Source organism: Aspergillus melleus, assembly GCF_016097325.1.
Source record: "Aspergillus melleus strain CBS 546.65 chromosome Unknown contig7, whole genome shotgun sequence".
Taxonomy (NCBI): Eukaryota; Fungi; Ascomycota; class Eurotiomycetes; order Eurotiales; family Aspergillaceae; genus Aspergillus; species Aspergillus melleus.
The window spans coordinates 1,378,207-1,394,018 of NW_025763376.1; the positions used below are offsets into that span (position 1 = coordinate 1,378,207).

The 15,812-nt window shown below is 52.4% G+C and overlaps 5 protein-coding genes across 5 annotated transcripts; 2 read left to right on the plus strand and 3 right to left on the minus strand.

Annotated features, from left to right (window-relative positions):
- Positions 1-903: 903 nt before the first annotated feature.
- On the plus strand, positions 904-1,545 carry LDX57_011389 (putative GPI anchored protein; the record flags this gene model as incomplete). The annotated part of the gene is made up of 1 exon (XM_046093135.1): positions 904-1,545. One exon carries the CDS (start codon positions 904-906, stop codon positions 1,543-1,545), a length of 642 nt encoding a protein of 213 aa, XP_045949113.1.
- A 408-nt stretch (positions 1,546-1,953) lies between these two features.
- Positions 1,954-4,044, minus strand: UGA4 (putative GABA permease (Uga4); the record flags this gene model as incomplete). Its single annotated transcript, XM_046093136.1, has 8 exons — positions 1,954-2,123; positions 2,257-2,638; positions 2,708-2,794; positions 2,857-3,389; positions 3,472-3,619; positions 3,675-3,722; positions 3,773-3,918; positions 3,975-4,044. 8 exons carry the CDS (start codon positions 4,042-4,044, stop codon positions 1,954-1,956), a joined length of 1,584 nt encoding a protein of 527 aa, XP_045949114.1.
- Positions 4,045-5,180: 1,136 nt separating this feature from the next.
- LDX57_011391 (aquaporin) lies at positions 5,181-6,348 on the minus strand (the record flags this gene model as incomplete). Its single annotated transcript, XM_046093137.1, has 3 exons — positions 5,181-5,572; positions 5,645-5,945; positions 6,019-6,348. The coding sequence occupies 3 exons, from the start codon at positions 6,346-6,348 to the stop codon at positions 5,181-5,183; spliced, it is 1,023 nt and encodes a 340-aa protein (XP_045949115.1).
- Positions 6,349-7,107: 759 nt separating this feature from the next.
- Positions 7,108-9,912, minus strand: LDX57_011392 (threonine/serine exporter family protein; the record flags this gene model as incomplete). The annotated part of the gene is made up of 1 exon (XM_046093138.1): positions 7,108-9,912. Exon 1 carries the CDS (start codon positions 9,772-9,774, stop codon positions 7,108-7,110), a length of 2,667 nt encoding a protein of 888 aa, XP_045949116.1. The 5' UTR covers positions 9,775-9,912.
- Positions 9,913-12,424: 2,512 nt separating this feature from the next.
- Positions 12,425-13,897, plus strand: LDX57_011393 (uncharacterized protein; the record flags this gene model as incomplete). Its single annotated transcript, XM_046093139.1, has 3 exons — positions 12,425-12,622; positions 12,687-13,234; positions 13,354-13,897. 3 exons carry the CDS (start codon positions 12,425-12,427, stop codon positions 13,895-13,897), a joined length of 1,290 nt encoding a protein of 429 aa, XP_045949117.1.
- Positions 13,898-15,812: the final 1,915 nt, after the last annotated feature.

Consider the following 15,812-nt stretch of genomic DNA (forward strand, 5'->3'; position numbering starts at 1 on the left):
TTGGAGTGGGTCGTTGTGCCGTCTTCCGATTGTTGCGGTTTCTGCTGCATCTCGGATCCTGCAGCGGATGATGTTATGTTATTCGGTCGCGGCGTGCTTATTTTTGTCTGTTGAACTGAAATGGGAGGGATTTGAGGAAACAGGGATTTACCTGGGTTTTGTTTGACTGATGGCAGGATTGAGTGACGTTTGCTGTCAGGGTCTACGTGGTGCTGTGCCTGTGTGCGTATGTGGCGCTACTAGGGATTCATTGGCGTAAGACCGTGCTTGTGCTGATGCTGCCTGACAAGAAAAATAATCAATGACAATAATTACAATAATTCAAGGACTAATAGGAATTACCGTGATCTCCAACTTTTGGTCCTTAACAATGTCCATGACTAAGGTGTCAATTCTATACATAGAAACCCGCACAACCCTATGGGCCCTCCAGGTTGAAGAAATCTTCATTCAAAGTTCGGGAGTTCGCGGTTCCTGTGGTACAGTGGAAACGATTTATGCACAAAGCCACAAATCCAGACGCAGCCCAAAAAGGGCAAAAGCCAGTCGTGGAAAGTGATGGACGATTCCGCTGCACATGCGGTGGATTCGTGCTGCGATCGTCCCATGGTTCGGCATTGCCACATTAGCGGATTAGCCTTGTTCTTCCCCGGTGGAAACTGGAATCGTGGGACTGTGAAACGCCCACTGCGATGGGGTAATTGGTTTGCCGATCGACGGAAATCTGATGGAGGTGATGGACAGGGAGATATAAAAGGGGTCAGGGTCCTCCTGATGGATTTCTCCTGATTTTAGCTATTCATTTATATTCATCTATCTCTCGTGCTGATTCCGGGGTACATACTACATATATCACATCCTCTATCTATATACCATACCACCACACCTCCACAAACCATCAAAATGAAGTACTCTCTCGTCCTCACCGCTCTCCTCTCCACCTCCGTCCTGGCCGCTCCTAACCCCAACCCGGACGGCATCGACAACATCATCTCCGCCGCCGAAGGCATCGCCACGACGGCCGTGAACGGCGGCGAGAGCATCGCCTCCAACGTCGTCGACGAAGCCACCTCCCTGTACAACGCGGCCTCGACCGCCGGCGGCGCTGCCGCGTCCCGCATCACCTCGGAGGCGGGCGAGATCGCGTCGGACGCGCGCACCTGGGCCACGGACCGGGTGTCTGACGCGCGCAGCCGGGCCTCTGACGCTCGCGACCGCGCCTCCTCGGACCTCGACGAGCTGCGCACTCTGCACGGCACGCACACTAACAGCGACGCCACGGCCACGGCGTCGGGCTCGGAATCTACCAACACCGGCACCGCCGCTGAGACTGGCTCGTCGGCTACTACCTCGGGTGCGTCGGCCACGGCTTCGACCACGGATAGCAGCAGCAGCAGCAGCTCCTCGTCGGCTAGCGGATCGGGCTCCGAGGCCTCTGCTACTTCGACGAACAGCGAGGGCGCGGCTGCTCAGGCCACGCCTGTTGGTTTGGGCGTCGGTATCGCCGGTATGGCGGGTGTGTTGGGTGTGATGGCTGCTCTCTAAGCTAGTCATGAGTGGTGATTTCGGAACCGGAACGGATCGTTTCATCTCGAGTCGGAGCCTGGGTGTTGAGTCGATTAAGTGAATAATTTTGGTAATAGAAGGATTATCATCTTACTCTGTTTCAGACTTACGTTTCACACTCTGGACCCAGTCCTCTGGAGACGTAACCGCAGTTGATTGTTTTATTCATTTCTTTTTGTACGCATATCGATACCTGATACCTTTGCTATGTTTCTATCAATCATTACTTCGATAATACTCAATAGTATTATCAATCATTCTATTGAAAGATTATATATACTATCCCAAATAGAAAGTAACAATGCTATTACTGAATACAACATAACGAAAATTTAAAGCATATCTATACATCTACATACCTCTATAAAAGTAACCCAGTGACAACGATTAATCCCTCTCCTTCTCCGGCCCCGAATGTCCTGAATAAGTCGACGACGAGGACTCATCCACCGTCATCTTCGGCCCGGTGTACCATTTCCTCGCAAAGAGGAAGTAATACGACATGCACGCGATCCACACGAATCCGTTGATCACGATCGTGTAGTTCATTTCCGATGCTAGAAGGTTATTCGTTAGCATACCATTCATCCATTCTCCGCATACATGAACAACCCCAGAACCACACCACGACTTCTCGAGAGAGGCGAGAAAGAACGTAAGGAGTAAGAGAAAGGGGAAAAGGGAACATACGACTCGGACTCGGCCCCGTACTCGGAAACATCGACAACACAAGTCCAAACACCAACCAAAGAACCGCAATACACGCAATACCTCGACTCGCCCAGCCCGTGTAGAACTCGCCCGGCACGAACCGTTCCTTCCAGATGAGACGGCACAGGATGGGCGTGCCCCAGGCGACGTAGTTGCTGGCAACGAAGAGCGAGAACAGCGCGTTGGCGGCGACCGAGTTGATTAGACATAGCAGGCCGAAGATGATGCTGACGAAGACGAGGCCGCAGATGGCGCGCACGGGCTGGTACCGGATGCGTTTGCTGACGTGCCGGAAGTAGCGTGAGAAGGGGAGCGCGCCGTCTCGGGAGAAGGCCCAGGCTTGGCGGGAGGCGGCGACGATCTGTATTTTGGTTTAGTGGGTTTGGGTAAATGGGGTGGGAGGGTCCAAGGATGAGGATGGGGAATGTACCAGGCTGAGACCGATGAGGAATTGAATGACGATGAGAACGCCCATGAAGCCGAGGGCACCTTTCTTGCCGAGCGCGTCATAGTAGATCTATAACACCAGATTTCAGTTTAGTCTTTCCCTCTCAGTGTTACATGCATGGAACCACAAACCTGAGCCATAGGCTGCCCATACACCGAATTCAACGTCGCACTAACATCCTGATTCATAACCGCCGCAATAATCGACAACACCAAGAACCCCATCACGCACGCGCACCCAGCAGACCAGATAATCCCCAAAGGCACGGCCTTAGCAGCATGCAGCGCCTCCTCGCTCATATGGACGCACGAGTCAAAGAACCCGATCGACCAGATCGGCGCCAGGAACGCCAGCACGAAACTCCACCCCGTCGGCCACGTCGTCAGGTTATCCACGTGGCCGTAGACGTAGGTGCCCGGGTTTAGGGCCTCGCCGCGCGTGACCTTCCCGACGGGCAAGGCGATCACGGTGGCGATGATCAGGCCGATGTTGACGTAGATGCAGAAGGTCTGGATGCGCGGCATGATGGGGCCGGAGAAGATGGCGCAGAGCGCGTGGATGAGGATGAAGCCGACGTAGACGCCGTAGACGGTGCCGTTGGAGGCGGACCAGGTGCCGTCGCGCGCGATGGAGATGCAGGCGAGGAGCATGAGCGCGAGAGTATCTGGGTAGGAGCAGTCAGTTAGCATATACGAGGATGAGGCAGCCTCGGTATAGAGTAGGGCAGGCGGCGAGATGAGACATACAATCTACCGAGCACATCCCCCCAATCAACCCTAGGGTATTGCTATATCCGACCAGGAAACTGAGCGCATTCTTGTACTTGGCGCCGGCGAAATAGTGCGTCCACCAGTAGAGACCACCGGCCGTGGGCATAGCAGAAGCCATATCGGCCTGACATCATTGATAAGTTCGCGATCGCAACGCCGCCAAGTAGATAGCAACATACCAATGCCAGTCCTACGAAAAAGATAAGGATACTCGCAGTGAACCAACCCTAGCGCGATACAATTAGCGATGTCCTGAAACCGGCGGGAATCGGCATACCCAGATCATCCCGGCTGGACCAGCAGGTAACGAGAAAGCAATAGTCGATGCGATCGAAGGCACCAGTCCCATAATACTAAAGGCGACAGCGAATATTTGCAGGGTGGAATACTGGCGGCGAAGTTCCTGCCTGTAGCCCATTTTGGCTGAGAGGGTCAATCTGGACGCTCGACATATCTCTGGTATGTGATGCCACACTCACCCAGAAGCTGGGAATCTCCCGCATCTGCCAGCCCGGATTCCTCCGCGACCGGCTCTCTCTTTTTAGTCATTTTTAGCTGCTAGAAAGGGGAAAATGAAAGAAAGAAACATGAGAAAGCCGTAGCAGCGACGGTGGGAGACAGAGAGAGGAAGAAAAAGAAGGAAGCAGAAACGAGAGCAGCAGCAAGCCAGCCAGCCAGCCAGCAATGGACAGTGACGGAGAGCAGGAGAGACGCGTGGGGTTCGCCTCTTAAAGAGAAATGCCAAGGGGGAATCTAACGATGTGGATCCTCGCCGGCGCAAAGTTTAACGGAGGAATGCTCGAGCCCCTGTCGATGATGTTATCCCATCTGAACATTTACCTCTTTCATTCCTGTGATTCTAGGGCCTTTCTTCCCGTCTTCCTGTCACTGTCCCCCTGTCTATCAGTCCTCTTTTTGGGATTCCATCTATCTGTCACTGTCAGTGTCAGTCTGGAAAAGAAACTCAGGAAATATACTTCCGTGGCGGAGGCTATCTCCACTCTTCCGGTGGCGTGTCGCGTAGAATCACCCTTGAATCTGCTTGATTACACTCGTCCCCTTACGCAGGATGCATAATCTGCTCACCGGATATTAATCTCTTACTGTCGTGCCCTCCACAGATAGGTGGAACCGGGCGGGGGTGTTCAGACCTCGACTTGGTCTGCATTATGCAGCACATGCAGCAAAACTAGTGGGATTGAATTATTCCTAGCCGTCACTAACAAGAAACCAGGCCTATGCAACCTCATTCACCACTTCAGCAGTCGTCTGAACCCGACAGAAACCACGCCAAACGATCCTCTCTGGGACCTCCGGACTCCTCTCCTCCACAAGATCCAGACATCGATCCAATTCCCTGGGAAAATGCCCAGATTTCGATCCAAAGTCAGCTATCCAGGTCCACTGATTGGCCAGCTCATCCCCACCACGTCGCCGATCCCTCCACTTGGCGGTCTGCCCAAATTTCAGTCCTCCACCCGTCCCAGCACGGGGTCTTCGCTATCCGTAGATTTGACTCCGTACATGCACAGAGCAACACCTTTCCTTCGTCATTGTTTGCAAGACAACGAAGGAACGGATTATTACAAATTAAATGCATAGAAACAACTCTTCCACAACCAACCCATCTCCTGCTCCCCATCTCCAGCTCTCATTACCAACCATCATCATTACCGAATTACACATTACACCTGCTCCGACCCCGGCATGCCAGCCATTCGCTGCTCCCCCCTCGGACTCACATTATCATGGTTCTGGACCAGCGGACTAGGCCGCTGGCCCCCGGCACGCGGCGACTGCGGACGATCCAGGGTCGTGGTATCCGACACCGACAGACGCTGCATGGCGGAGTCCCACGACCCGGGACCGAGTTTGGCCTCCCACTCGTTGAAATCTTGGCCCGGGTTGACAGTATGATACGAGAAACGCGAGATCATGGCGTAGAACCCGCACGCGAGCAACGAGCCCAGCAGCGGCCCGATCCAGTAGATCCAGTGATAGCCGGGGAAGCTGCGGTTGATGACGTCTGGGCCTAGCGAGCGGGCGGGGTTCAACGAGCCGCCGGTGTAATAGTCGCCTGGATTGGAGGATTAGATTAGTATGTGTGATATGTGCTGGTGAGTTGCGTTTAGACACGAGGCAAACCTACCGATCATCTCCGTCACGAAAAAGACCAGCCCGATACACACAGGCGCCAGGTAGGTCGCCTTGTGCTTCACCACGGCCAGCATGATCACGACCAGCACGAGCTGCGCGGTCAGGAACATCTCGATGAACAGGCCCTGCGAGATTGAGGTCCCGCCGCCTAACCGCGTCGCGACATTCAAGTCGCCCGGGAACAGAGCGCTGACGACGCCCGCCGATGCGATCCCGGCTACGAGCTGCGCCGCGAAGACCAGCCCGCCCCGGAGAGGCGACATGCCTCCGACTAGGCAAAGTGCAAGAGTGACCTGTGGGGCTCGTTAGGATTCATCTGCCCGACTTGCCAATCGAGCAGGTTGCCTGGTGGATGTGAATACATACAGCCGGATTAAACAGCCCCCCCGTGACGCGATAGAACGCCCACACGTTCACCATCAACGAGAACCCGAACGCCAGCGACGCATACAGCAGATTCGACGTATTCGGAGGCGACCCTTCCACGGGCTTCGGGGTATTCGCGACCTGGGTGCCCGCAAACGAAAGGAACAGGAAGAGGAACGTGCCGACGAACTCGCCCAGCGTGGCGATGCAATTATTCCGCGCCGTGTCCTGCAAATGCAGCATGGGGAGCTGGCGGTTGAACACCACCAGCGGAGTGGTCTGGCGATCCTCGTGCGCCGGACGGTGGAAGAATCGTCGCGGAAAGGACATTGTCGGGATTAACTAGGCTGGACAAGAAATACGGCGACGTTGCTCTAGGTAGGGAGTTCAGCACAGCGAGGGGGCTCAGCTCAACTGAATAGATAGATAACCCAGCACCCACCTACTGACTATATAAGCCCTCCTTGTGAAGGATGGCTGACGTCACGACTGTCTAGACCCCAGACCATGATGAGGCCCGTGAGATCAGAACAGACAATGAACCCCAGATCCATGATGATAGGCCGGACCGCGGGTTCCGAGTGCGGTTGATGATAGTGTGGTAGCCCCTCGAGCGCACGCCGTTGAGGTCAAAATGAGATAATCACTCTAGGGTTTCTCTTTGTTCTTCGAGCGGATGAACCGTCTATTAAAGTGGATACGGGGACAGTCCGGCGATGCCGACGATGCCGAAGCTGCCATTGCGCTCTCTTGAAAGTCTAATTTCCCGCGCTTTTTGCTGTCAAAATGTGTTGTCGTTGCTGCGTGAGGCCGCCTTTGGCTAAGTGCATATTGCCGCTTTGTGGGTGCTTGGTTCTTGCGGTTTTGTATGTTCTGGTTTCCTGTTGTGGGTTGAGACTTGATCAGCGAGCGGGACTAGTTAACTATTCCATCCCTTGTTGAGTTTGCCAGTGGCTATTATGGAGAGTCGTTGTGGAGAGTCGACGCTTCTCCCATGGAATAGCATGCGGCAGCTGTATCTCAACCGACGCTATCATGTCAAAACTGTTCTCTTCTATCACAATCTCTATATCAGAATCAAATGCATATCTAGAAACTAAATAACCCCGACCTTCTCTTCCCCAACGGATAAACCACCAACGCCGCCACAAACAACCCCACCGTGATTCCAATCGCCACCTGCACCATGCCATACCCCAATATCTGCACCGACATATCATGCGTCGGGCCAGTTCCCTGTCCCTGCTGACTCCCACTGCCATGCGACGTGGCATTCGACCTCGTTTCATCCGCCGTCTCCACGCCCGTGACCAGCGACCCCGTTGCCGCCAGCCCGCTCGGCACGAGGACGAAGATGCCTGGCAGGATGGCTGCAGCCGCATGGCCATGCCAGAGCCGACTGTACAGGTTACCAATGACGCCGATGGTGAATGCGCCGACGGTATTGGCGACTTGGGATGTCGTGCCGAGACGTCTCGTGACGAAGTAATTGGTGATGTAGCCTGCTAGAGCGATAATAACCATGACAGGAGATTGCTTCCATTTCCCTTGGTTCACGATCATCAGACAAAGGGAGAAGGCGGCGACGAAAGGAAAGCGTTGGAGGTAGGGGTCCGGGAAGGCACCGGCGGTTGGGCACGCCGTGTTCGAGGTGGCCGAGGGGTCGATGAGTCCGTAGATCGTTGTGCCGACGGTGATGCCGAAGCCGAGGAAGAGGGAGTAGATGATGGCGTAGACCATGCGAATGGATCCGGCCACAATCTGCTGGCTTTGTAGTTCCAGACTACTGCAGAGAACGGTGTATCCGGGGAGGATCAGGGCGATGGAGGATTGGGCGATGGCGGAGAAGCAGAAGAGCCGATCGGGAGTGCCGTTGGGCCAGGAAGTGACAATGCTGCCGAGGGCGCGGGCAATGAACGAGGTCAGGACAGAGGCTGATACCTCGAAGACGTTGGAGTAAAGAACCGAGCGCGGCGCAATAACGTGCTGCATGACTCCTAACAGGCATCCGTTGAAGAAGATGACTGGCATGTCGATGGGGCGGGCGTTGAATGCAAATGGACCGACCATGGCGGTGGCGAGACCGTATACCAAGACGATGACCCATTTATTGAACCGAGGACTCTTGTTCATGATCTCCTCCAGCTCGTGAATTGCCTCCTCAATGCCATACACGTCATGCACCACGTTCTTATAGACGTTGTGCGTGTCGGCTAGTCGCCCGAGATCGACTCCTTGCACGACCCGGACGAGCTTCACTTCAGCAGTTCGGGTTGCTGCGTCGTCGAAAGACATGATCATGCATCCAGGGACATATAGATACTGACTCTCAACATCGAGCGCCTTGGCCGTCATATGCATGTACTCTTCGAGTCGGTGGGTAGGCGCCCCGAACCGCATCAATGCCTTGCAAAGCTGCATGATGTATCGCTGGCGCGCGATGATCTGCGCAATCTGCAATGTCACCTGGATCTCATCCTCCAGACGCATCGCACCGCTGGAATGCTTACTGCGCCGTTTAGACGCGGCCGTCAAGACCTCGCTAGATACAGGTGTGCTGGCGCCGCTAACATTCATGGAAGGGATAGTGCTGTTACCCATGGCTATGAGGGTCGGAGTGGACGTATTCTGATGTTGCTTGTGATACCATTTCCGCTTTTCCTTCCGTGGAGTCGTCGCCCCTGTTCCCAGATTGCTACTCGGTAATAACCCGGGAGTGTTTGGTTCGGTCGATGAAAGACTGTGTCGAGTATCCGGTGCATTCGCAGCTGCATTCAGCCGAAGCAAATGCGATAGAATACCCCCTCCACCGGGAAATGCCAGCGGATCAGGTTCTTCAGGTCGGTTGTGAGGGTGACCGCGATGATGCGCGGTATGTCGCTGAGCCTGCTCGTTTGTCATCTCGCGCACCAACCGATGTGCCTCGGAGCTGGTTGAGCTCTGATTTCGACGATGACCCCGAGGACGCCCATTGCCATTTTTGTGATCATTTGTTTCGTCTCCATGTCTATCCGGTCCATAGACCTCCTTCTTCTTCTCATCTTCCTTCCTTCCATTCATGAGGCCCTGTGAAGGCGTCTCCGACCGCGGCGTCTCCGACCCGACCAACGCCGTCGTCGACTTCACCATCCCATCCTCATCATCTCCTGGTGGCCGTCCCAGCTTCGCCGCGATCCGTCTGGTGCGATCTACCACCGAATGTCTGATATCATTTACCCTTGCCAAGAGCGAAGCTCTCCGCCCGGGACCCTTGTCTCCAGACCCCTCACGTTTGGGCAATTCAGTATGCCAACTGAGCGAGCGCTGACTCGCATTCCCAGGGCGTCCACTCGCCTCTGTGATATCCACTGACCCAGAGCCCTGCGTAGAAGACGATCTATGACGGGATCGAATTTGACTGTGCCCGTGGCCCTCCAGCAGGGTTCCAGGGCTAGTTTCAGCATCCTCTACCACCGCCGGGCCAGGCTCTCCTTCGTCATCCTCCTCTTCTTCCTCATAATCCCTCTCCTCTGCATCTTCAGTGTCTTCTGCATCTTCCGTACTCTCCGTATCGCCATACTCGAACCTCATATCAGAGCCGAAATGCACACGATGAACGGGCGGCGATTGCGGGCGGGATGAGTCCTCCGGTGGAGTCTGCGGGGAGTTCTGTCGTCCTGGCGACTCGACATTTTCAGGACTGGGGCTGGATGCTACGCTGCGGTAGCTGATGAGGGAGCTTTGGCTGATCTGACTGGCGCGACGAGATTCGGACATGGATGTGTCCGGAGAAGTGGTGAGGGCTTAGGCATGTATGGTTGGTTTTTGAGAGATGGTCAGGGATAGGATGGTGGAAGGTTGGTATACCCCTGAGAGGAGAGATATCTTTCAAGAGATTTGATGCGAGCAAGATGAGTTTCATTGAAAAAGTTTGGCAGGTCTAAATAGGTCAGGACTCCAGGCGTAGCATGTTCCATTCACCGATTATTGTCGCTAAATAAAGAACGCTGATAGAATTCACTGGACGTCATGGACGTGCAATATTCTCCAGATGTCAGGACAATAAAATTCAACGCCATTATAAATCCCAATTAAATCGACCTGGTTGATGTCCAGAGCCCGGAAGGAAGTCTATGACGTTGTGGTGTGGGGGTTCGGAATGTTCGATTTGGCTGCCTTCGGACGTTGCATTCCTCACTACAATCCCTCAGTGAAGGGTCAGTACGCGCGTGTCGATCCGCTATTCGGCCGGATCTGTCACATCCAATATCTTATTGTGTTCCCATTTAAATCTATTCTGTTGTACAAGAACGATTGCGTGTGCTCCGAATAAAACCTAGCCAACGACTCTTCGGCGCGACGGACCTGTCCGACCTGATTAACTCAGGAATGAGAGATTTATGTCGAGTCTAGACTTCTTAGTAAGGTCTAGACTCTACATTGCATCATTTACAGGTGAAGAGGATTTGGAGAGAAATCCATAGGGCTGCATAGATGACATGTGGGTCGGTTGTTTCTGGCCTCTCGGTGGGTACATACTTGCTGATCATCTCATTTGTGGCCACCCTGCTACTGATAATTCTCAGTCAGGATCTAGCCATAGGGACTTGTTCCTGAGAATGGTTCTGGCCGTGATGAGACACCTGAGATTATCATACAATCAGTCAATCAATGGATCAAAATTTAGCCCGTTGAAGCCTTTTGATTGAAACGCTAGGCTACTATGCTATGCGCTGATTGAAGCAGATTCTCCTGCCTAACGCCCAGAAGTTCTTAAAAGCAGCAGAAAGCAGTCCTAAATGAGTAAATTGTCGCTGCAACACGCCTCCCGCGTGTTTACCTGCCCCGCCAGCGCTTTACACTCCTTCATCTTATAATTGCCTATCATGTCGAAGGGCCTGACTCTGGCTCTTGTCCCCTGTTTGGGCCATTCCAGCCACCCTTTATGACTACGGGTAGCGCATAGGGGTCTCTGAATTCTTTATTTTACCCTCGTTGAGCAGTAAACCACCAGGTTTCTAGGCTACATCGTACTTCTTATTTGGTCTAACTGAAATGATCTGTCCAACCTTAGATCTTATCGATGGTTTCACACATCTCTTACGAGACCTATTCCCGTGAACTCATAAGGCAGTAAGAGAAAATATAGGTTTGCAACAATTATGCGGTATGGTCGAATGATCTGGTCCGAGTATCCCAATCCTGATAAGATTATTGGGCTAATTCAAAAGGGATATAGCTGTCGGTGATTATGATACCCGAGTCTCACTTAGAGGTAGATAGCTCAGTCGTATGCACCGCGAACAAATCTCATATCACAACCTATGGGAGTCAATAATTCGCATTAGAGTGCCTTGTTACCCATACGACTCATGGATGCGGGTTCCCCAGAAGTCTGGCCTGAGGCTACTCGGAGATCTATATCTATGAGACACGTCTTTTCGGTCTGTCGAGGACCCCTTCCTAGGAAGTGACACGAGATCCAAGGATTACGGAAATTAACACTGCGTTTTAGATATCTCGACAGCGGGCGTCTCTTCCGCCAATTCGTCACTCCCTGTCAGATGCTCGATTCACTGTCGATTACTACTATAGATACCCTGCAGGCTGGCATGTCAACAAACTGCCTTTACATTGCAATTAATCATATCACCCTAAACATTTCCTAGCCACTCATCTTCGGGTGTATTCCCCAAATGTTATTTATAAATGCCGCTGCCGCATGCCGTAGCCGCGTGCTCTCGTGCGTCTTGCTTTACGTTTCCATACAACCCTTCATGGTCTCACTTAAAGCCAATGAGCCCCTTTATGCCAACCAGGTAACATGGCTCGATTCGGAGCCTACTTGCCTCCACAATTCACAGCAACAGTTCCCGCCCGATCAGATAGGGGCGATGCGAAAGCTCTGCCAAAAACAGAGTGGATCGGTGGATCGGTGGATCCTTAGCGCCATATCCAACGCTCGATATGCTTAATTTGTGTTAGTGACGGCCTATTTAGCACACAAGGATGCCAACGGTGTCGTTTCCAATAAAACGATCTCTCCATCCATGATCATTTTTCACCTCAATGCGGATAGGGATCGACAAACGCCTAAGGCCAGCTGAGCAATCCCCCGAGAACACTCGTTCAGCGGCCGAATCGCTCGGCGATGCTTACCTAGCGACGCGTAGTGCCGATAATCTCTATCCTCTCACAGGCCAGGGGATTGGATGCCTCTCCACCTTTCGTCCCGTCCTGTCTTGATAACTTTAGATTAATCGCGGGTCACCCGATTGAGGATTGTGGGTGTCCGACGGACTGCCGCAACGGTGTTGGTATTTTGATGGAGATGTTTCTCCTCGGCCCCTCGCCCCTCGTCCGGGACTCGAGGTATTATCGATCTTAATTTTCCTTCTGACTCCTCTTGCTGCACCGAGAATGTGATATGGATTCTGGGACACATGGCAAGAATGCGACGCACCCCTTTCCGAAGCCAGTCTCGACAGTCAATTACGGACCCGAGCTACTGGTGACCGTGTGGGTCGTGACTGGGCTATCAATTGTGGCTGTCGTCCTGCGGTCTGTGAGCAATTATAAATTCGGCAATTTCCAGCTGAGTGATCTGGTGACGTTATTTGGCTTGGTTGGTCCTTTAACTTTCTGCCGCTGTCCAGCCCTTCGTTTGCTAGATTGACTCATCTTCCTAGGCTTTGCTCATTACTGCCGCTGCGATATCCAATATAGCCGTTGAATTCGGGTACGGGCTGGCTGCTGGATCTCAGGGGCCTAATCATGAAGCCAACTCGCTCAAATATTCTGCCATCGGCCAAGCCATCGTCGTTCTGGCTGCGACAGCCGGACGCATTGGTTTCATTCTCTACTTGATTGAGTTGCTCGCAGCTCGGGCACTGCATAGAATGGTGCTATGGCTTCTTATTCCTTTTCAGATCGTCATCAATGCCGTGAGCGTGTTTCTGCTGTTCTTCCAGTGTTCCATCCATGTGGGAGAGCTATTCCACCCAGGGAGGCAGTCGCATTGCGAGTCGTTGGATATTCAGATCAAATATGGTTATTTCCAAGGAGGTAAGACCGGCTTCACTCTCCTCCTACCAGGCCCAATTATTGAAGAGAAAGTAGCATTCAACTCCGCTTGTGATCTTCTGCTCGCAGTCTTCCCCGTCTACATATTCTGGCGCTTCAACTGGACCGTCCGCGTGAAACTGGTCTTGATCTCCCTCCTTAGCCTAGGAGTCGTGTACGCCCTCCTTCTCCTTTCCCTATCCCCATCCTTTTCCTCAACCCCAACCCTTCTTCTCAAGTGCAATCTTCTCAAGTTTCAAATCTAACACTAACACCCCTAACCAACCCTCCCAGCGCAATGGCCGCCTCCCTCGTCAAAACAATCGAATACCCAACCATCATGCTCTCGCGCAACCCGCGCACTAACCGCGTCACCCTCCTGCGCTGGATGTTCATCGAAGCCGGCGCGGTGCTAATCACCGCCTCGATACCCTGCCTCCGCCCTCTTGCCGTCTGGCTCGTCCGGAAATTCATCACGCGCGTTCGCCATCGATATAGACGACATACGCGCATCGCGAACGGCTCGAACACGCCCCTCAGCACTATGTTTAAGGGTACCGGTCGCGGTAACGGGAATGCCACTGCCAGTGCTAGTGCTAGTGCGACCCAATTCAGCCAAGACTGGAAAACGAGATGGATCATGCCCTACGTGCAGCAGCGGGAGGTGGTGGGCGAGGATGGCGTCGAACGGCATATACTGGCGAATATCACGACGCATATATTTGCGGGGGATCGTGAGTTCTTGGATCGGCATACCTCTGGGGGGATTGTTAAGAAGGTGGAGGTGGAGGTGAGGGTTGCGGATGAGATTCCGTTGACGGAGGGGGGTGGGCTATGATGATGTTTTTATGTTGGGACTGTGCTTTGGAGTTGAGGTTTAATAATGTCTTTTGATTTGTAGATTGAGGAAGGTGATAATTCACTCTATCTACTTGTTCACTTTGTAACAAGCACTGTTAGATGCGGTGTATACATACATGGCAAACTATTGGGGAACGACACATCCATGCGCTTCAAGGACAGATGCAAGGAATGCGAGGAAGTGGTAAGACCTGCCCATTCTGTAAAAAGTTGTTGATATATGTTCCCTTTTACTATCCCCTGCGCAAGGTCAGAGTATACCCAGCCATGAATTCATCTCAGAGATACTTAGCTATCAATCTCTGATCGATAAGGTATACTTATACTCTCGGGGCGAGTTAAGTCTGACAACAAATGCAATGCGAGACTGTCTTGAAGCAAACCCAAAACCCCTGTATAAAAGGGGGAAAGCAACCCCTAAAACCACCTTCCCATTAAAGTAACTCATTGCTATCCCCCACTCATCTCGAAAACACTGACCCTTTTCCTCCATTCAATAACGAATACTTCATAGTCCGTACGTCTAAACTAGGTACTTACGAACCAAGGAGGCCCAACATCTGGGACAGTCAGGTCAGCACATGCACCGCACGACTTCGAACTCCACATCCCTCGGCTGTCGAACAGCAACACCAACCCATCCACGGAGGTGAGGCGCGACAACGGCGAAAAGAATTCACTGGACACGGACTTCCGAACGAACAATCAGTTACTGACCTATAATCAATCTCTAAGGCAATAAGGCATCGATATAGATCACAAACTGCAGATGTCTAAATCAGTAACTACCACTACAACTGTACTACGACCGGGTTCCTACCCACGGCATAACTACTTAACTACCTACCTACCTCACAAGACTTAACTACCTACCTACCTGACAAGAAAACATCAACTAGCTCAGAAAGTTCTCGATCAAACCGTTAGTCTTGGCCCTTGGACATGTCGATCGCCGTTACACCAAGCCTCGATCTCGGGTCCTGGGCAATCGGGTACCGAGTACCGACTGTCTTGGACTCTTGGCCGGGTTGATCCGTTCGATGGGTTCATGGGGAGAGAATTACCAAGGAACCAGGAAAGTAGCTACCTTGTTACCTAAAGGGTCTTGAGTCTCCAGGGTTCGGGCGGTTTAGTTGGAAATTAAGTGGCAGGGATATAGCGGGTAAATTGGTCGGGTGGGTTACACTTTAGTTACCATTCAGGGAGTACAAAGTCGTATTTGGCGTGTTTTTGCCGTTCGGTGGAAAATCATCTTTGCATTTCTGTGTATCATTAAGGAGTGTTCGTGGGGACGGGGCTATAGAATAATAAAAATAAAAGGAGAGGAGTTGAATATTTAAGGGATACAAGAAAAGGGGTTGTTGACCGGCCAAATTCCAAATCGACGGAGCAGGGCAAACCGCAAAAAAAGGAGAAACGTATAATACAGGATATATGAGAGAGAGAGAGAGAGAAAGAAAAAGCAAAGATTATTCCCCAGTCAACCAACGTATCCCCCTAATTCGACCCGATCGTGTGAATCGTAGAATGCGTCGCGTAGTGTACAAGTAAAAAAAAAAAAAAATCAACCGTCTGCGACTGAATCGTTAGTGTTGTTGAGAGAATCAAGCCCGCCACGGAAAACCCACCCACCTTGAATCATCAATGTCTACTCAGCATGGCTCGTCTTCCGCAGTCGCGGGTAATACATGATGACCACCACGACGACAGCCAATAGCATGACCAGGGTAGGCAGAAACATGAACGTAAATAGAAACAAGCTCAGCCCGAACGCGGCGTTCTGTCCGGGAAAGAATCGACGGGCCATAGTTTCAACGGCAGATGACAGCATTGGTTTCGGTTGATCTCCAAGGCAAAAGTGACAGGAATAGGAGGATTGGCGGGATGGACAG